Source organism: Apaloderma vittatum, unplaced genomic scaffold, assembly GCF_000703405.1.
Source record: "Apaloderma vittatum isolate BGI_N311 unplaced genomic scaffold, ASM70340v1 C12045690, whole genome shotgun sequence".
NCBI classification, from domain to species: domain Eukaryota; kingdom Metazoa; phylum Chordata; class Aves; order Trogoniformes; family Trogonidae; genus Apaloderma; species Apaloderma vittatum.
The window spans coordinates 936-2,124 of record NW_009746854.1 but is presented as its reverse complement, the minus strand read 5'-3'; the positions used below and the strand labels follow the sequence as shown (position 1 = coordinate 2,124).

The 1,189-nt window shown below is 49.1% G+C and overlaps 1 protein-coding gene across 1 annotated transcript; it reads right to left on the bottom strand.

Moving 5' to 3' along the window:
* Positions 1–237: 237 nt before the first annotated feature.
* RHNO1 (RAD9-HUS1-RAD1 interacting nuclear orphan 1) lies at positions 238–861 on the bottom strand (the record flags this gene model as incomplete). The annotated part of the gene is made up of 1 exon (XM_009877490.1): positions 238–861. A coding segment is annotated over one exon (624 nt), but the record flags the coding sequence as incomplete, so codon positions are not given.
* Between the last annotated feature and the right edge of the window lie 328 nt (positions 862–1,189).

The window sequence follows — 1,189 nt, the reverse complement described above, 5'->3', positions numbered from 1 at the left end:
AACGGCCACTGCAAGAGGCCGCGTCGATTACAAAATTCTTGACAGAGTTACCGCGTTCCCCATGGAAGCCCGGCCCAACATACTCCCATCCCCAAGAAAACACCCCCCGGCCTTTCTCAGCCGGATCAGCCAGCCATGGTGCAGGGCTCGGCTTAAGTCATCGTCCCTCTTCGTCCTCAAAACCAACCGCTGCTCGGGCGTGCGCTTGCACATGACAAAATTGCTGCTCCTGCCAAGTCAGATGTCAGCCTGCCTCCTGGAGAGCTCAGGGTCCACCCTCACCAGTACGTCAGCAGGGCTCAGCGTTCCTCTCTCCAGCAGGTATTTCATTAGATGAGGCCGCTGTCTCCACGTCACCTTCACGCCGTACTCATGCTCAGGAGTATCTGTAACCAGTACTGCTGCTGACTCCCTTCTCGCACAGGGATCAATACTGAACACCGGCTCTTTTTCTGGTTGCCACGCTTGGCTGCTACCTCTCCGGTTCCTTTTGGAAGGCATCTGTGGAGTCTCTACATCTGGTGGACTAAAGACTTCTGGTTCCACAGGCTGGGGAGCAGGTAACAAAGGTATTTCTCTACAGTTCTCTGGGCTGCTCACCTGGATGTTGTCTTTCGCTGCTGTCCCTTTCTTGGGATGGCTGTAAGCATGCTCCGTGTTCTTCCTCAAGCAATTCAGCTGATCTGAGGGATGGACTGCATATCCTTCTGGATTCTCAAAAGTTAAAGGAGGAAATTTGCGGGTTATAGCTTTTCGACAAGCTCCTCCTGCATGAAGTGAACTGTAGTTGCCATCCTGCTTCTGGGTTTTGTGAGGACATTTCGACACCGCTGACTTAGTTGTTTCAAATTGTGGACACACCTGAAAGGAAAGACATAAAAGTGAGAAAAAACCCAACAAATTTCTCCAGACAAAGTAACGTTAACCTGATTCTACTCCCCATCCATCCCATCTTTTCTTCATTGTGTTCATTAAGTGGTTAGTCAGGTCTGAGCAAAGCAAATCAGACATGAACCAAGCTACTAAGCAGGAGATACCTCTGAACTTCAACATCACATTCTGCCACTCTCCTCCGAAAAGTAGTTGGGTTGCAAGTAAGCTACTCTCGGGCAATTAAAAAAAAGAACCCAAAACTTGGGTTTTGAAGAAAAGTCTAACTGGTGTCTACTCCTAAAATCCCTGAAGTTTT